This window comes from Colobus angolensis, unplaced genomic scaffold (genome assembly GCF_000951035.1).
Source record: "Colobus angolensis palliatus isolate OR3802 unplaced genomic scaffold, Cang.pa_1.0 Scaffold1, whole genome shotgun sequence".
NCBI lineage: Eukaryota > Metazoa > Chordata > Mammalia > Primates > Cercopithecidae > Colobus > Colobus angolensis.
Window position 1 is genome coordinate 16,591,465 of NW_012110918.1, and position 2,680 is coordinate 16,594,144.

Consider the following 2,680-nt stretch of genomic DNA (forward strand, 5'->3'; position numbering starts at 1 on the left):
AAAAAAATTAAAATTAAATTAAAAAAGAAAAAGAAAAAAGAGGTTTATTTAGCTCACAGTTCTGCAGACTGAGAAGTTTAGGGCCTGGCCCTGGCTTCTGGTGCGGGCTTTTGTGCCATGTCACAACATGGCAGAGTAGGCCGATGGGGATGCTGACAAAGCATCTTGGCTTCGTAACAGCCCACTCTGGCGGGTGCTAATCCATTCCCAAGGGGAGTAAACCAGTCTCTTGAGAGAATGAGAACCCTTGACCGCAAACAGCATCAAGCCATCCATGAGGGATTCGCCCTCATGACCCACAGACCTCCCCCTGGCCCTGCCTCCCAGCACTGGCACACTGGGGATCAGATGTCAACATGAGTTTTGGTGGGTCCCCACCAAAACGAGGCACGTCGACACCACAGCGAAGGCTAGAGTGAGCGTGGGGCCGGCGGAGCGGGTGCTCCGTGCTGTCTGCGTGGCAGCTCTGCATGGGTGAGAATCTGGAGGCAGAGCAGCTGGGCAGGCAGATGTCTTAGTGCCAGGACAAGGGAAGCAGTGGGAGACCCCCGGGCCACCACTGGGAGAGTGCCCACCCTGGGGGAGACAGGAGGAGTGTCTACAGTAGGGGAGGAAAGCATAACAGGCTCTGTTTTAGAGGTGCCCGAGGTGTGCTGACATCCTGGTACAGAGTCAGGTGAATCCGCTGACCTGGACATTGGGTGGGAGGGGCTGGATGCTAGGACCGTGCGGTCTTTCTGTCCGATCCACGCCGTGTTGTGCTGAGAGTGGGGTCCCTGGTTCCCTCCTCCCCACCTGGAGCAGAACCCCTACCCTGCTCACGTCAGCAGGCCCGGTGCAGGACCTCGGAGGGAGAACGGGGTGAACCTCTGCACTCGCGGGAAGGATGCCAGCTTTTCCTTCCTAACATTCACTGGCTTCTCTCTGAGGTTTGACCCTTCCTTCGTCTGCCGTTACAGATTCTGAGAACAATAACTCCACAATGGCGTCAGCCACAGAGGGCGAAATGGAGTGTGGGCTGGAGCTGGAGGAGGAAGGGGGCCCGTGCTTGTCCCCGGGCTCAGACAGTTGGCAAGAAAACCCTGACGAGTCCGGTTCCGATGCCTCCTGGACCGTCCAAGAAGTGAGTACACCACCCCTGGCTCCCCCCTGCTCACTCTGCCCCGGATAATCTCACTGCACAGCTGCCCAGCTGGCCCCCGAAAATGCCACCACAGCCCAGCCCATTGAACCTGCCCACGGGGCAGCAGCAGAGCCGCCCCTTCTGCACCTGATTTGTCTCTGGCTGGAGTCTGTGGGTTCCAGACCCCTTGGGGCCTCCACCTTCTTTTTCTTTTTCTTTTTCTTTTCTTTTTTTTTTTTTTGAGACAGAGTTTCACTCTTGTCGCCCAGGCTGGAGTGCAGTGGTGCGATCTCAGCTCACTGCAGCCTCCACCTCCCGGGTTCAAGCGATTCTCCTGCCTCAGCCTCCCAAGTAGCTGGGACTACAGGCACGCACCACCATGCCCAGCTAATTTTCTGTACTTAGTAGAGACAGGGTTTCACCATGTTGGTCAGGCTGGTCTCAAACTCCTGACCTCAGGTGATCCACCCACCTCGGCCTCCCAAAGTGCTGGGATTACAGACATGAGCCACTGCGCCCGGCCTCCACCTTCTTTCTCTTTCTACCAGACCCAATACGCATATATCTCCCAGAAGCTGTGACTGGGGTTGGGGCCTGAGCTTCTGCTGTGTGTATCTGTGTCCCAAACTTCTGTGGGTCTCTTTGCATTGAGGGTGCAAGCTCAGAGGTGCCTTGCAGCTTCAGGGCAGGGACCTGAGCATTGCCGGGTGCATGTCTTGTGCTTCTGTAGGCCTCTGCTTTGAGGGTGCATGCCCAGAGGGGCTTTGAAGCTTTGGGTGTGGGGCAGGTGCTCTGGAAATGTGCTGGCTGGCAGGTTGCCCTTCTTGGAAGGGTGTGGCTGAGCCATCTTTCGGCTCCCTATGGCCTCCAACAGCCCCTTAGGCGTGTTAGACACCAAGAAAATGCGTCCTTGGTAAGATCCCCAGTTGGAGCCGCTAGGGCAGGCTTTCGAGGGGAGTGTCCTGGACATGTTCAAGGAGAATGGTTGGAAGAGAACCATTCTCCTGGGCTCTAGCGCAGTCTGGGAAGACCCAGAGGGCAGTGTCAGCTCCCAGGTTTCTTGCTGGGCACTGAGAAGGGGAAGCTAAGCTGTCTTTCTGTGTCGGCGCTGGGGTTGGCTTTCTGTCTGTTGTTCCTTGTAGGTGGCACTCCATGATTGGGCTGTGGTGAGAAGTGATGCAGCTGCAGTGCTGTGGTCTGTGGAGTGTGTGTTGGGGGGGTGTGAGTGGTGTGAATGGGACGTGTGTTTTGGGGATGTGTGAGGGGTGTGTGTGTGTGTGTGTTGGGTGTGTGTTGGGGGTGTGTGAATGGTGTGAGTGGAATGTGTGTGTGTTGGGGTTTGTGAGAGGTGTGTGTTGAGGGTGTGTGAGGGGTGTGTGTGTGTTAGGTGTGTGTGTGTGTTGGGGGTGTGTGAGAGGTGTGAGTGGAATGTGTGTGTGTTGGGGTTTGTGAGAGGTGTGTGTTGAGGGTATGTGAGCGGTGTGAGTGGAATGTGTGTGTTGGGGGTGTGTGAGTGGGGTGAGTGGAATGTGTGTTGGTGTGTGAATGGGGTGAGTG

General features: G+C 56.3%; 1 protein-coding gene across 1 annotated transcript in view; it reads left to right on the forward strand.

The window, feature by feature from the left end:
• The window catches only part of RNF213 (ring finger protein 213), a 148,406-nt gene that overhangs the window by 9,186 nt on the left and 136,540 nt on the right, over positions 1-2,680 (forward strand). The window contains exon 2 of the mRNA XM_011933207.1: positions 960-1,123. Coding sequence (XP_011788597.1) covers positions 960-1,123 — 164 coding nt within the window. The remainder of the gene's footprint in view (positions 1-959; positions 1,124-2,680) is intronic.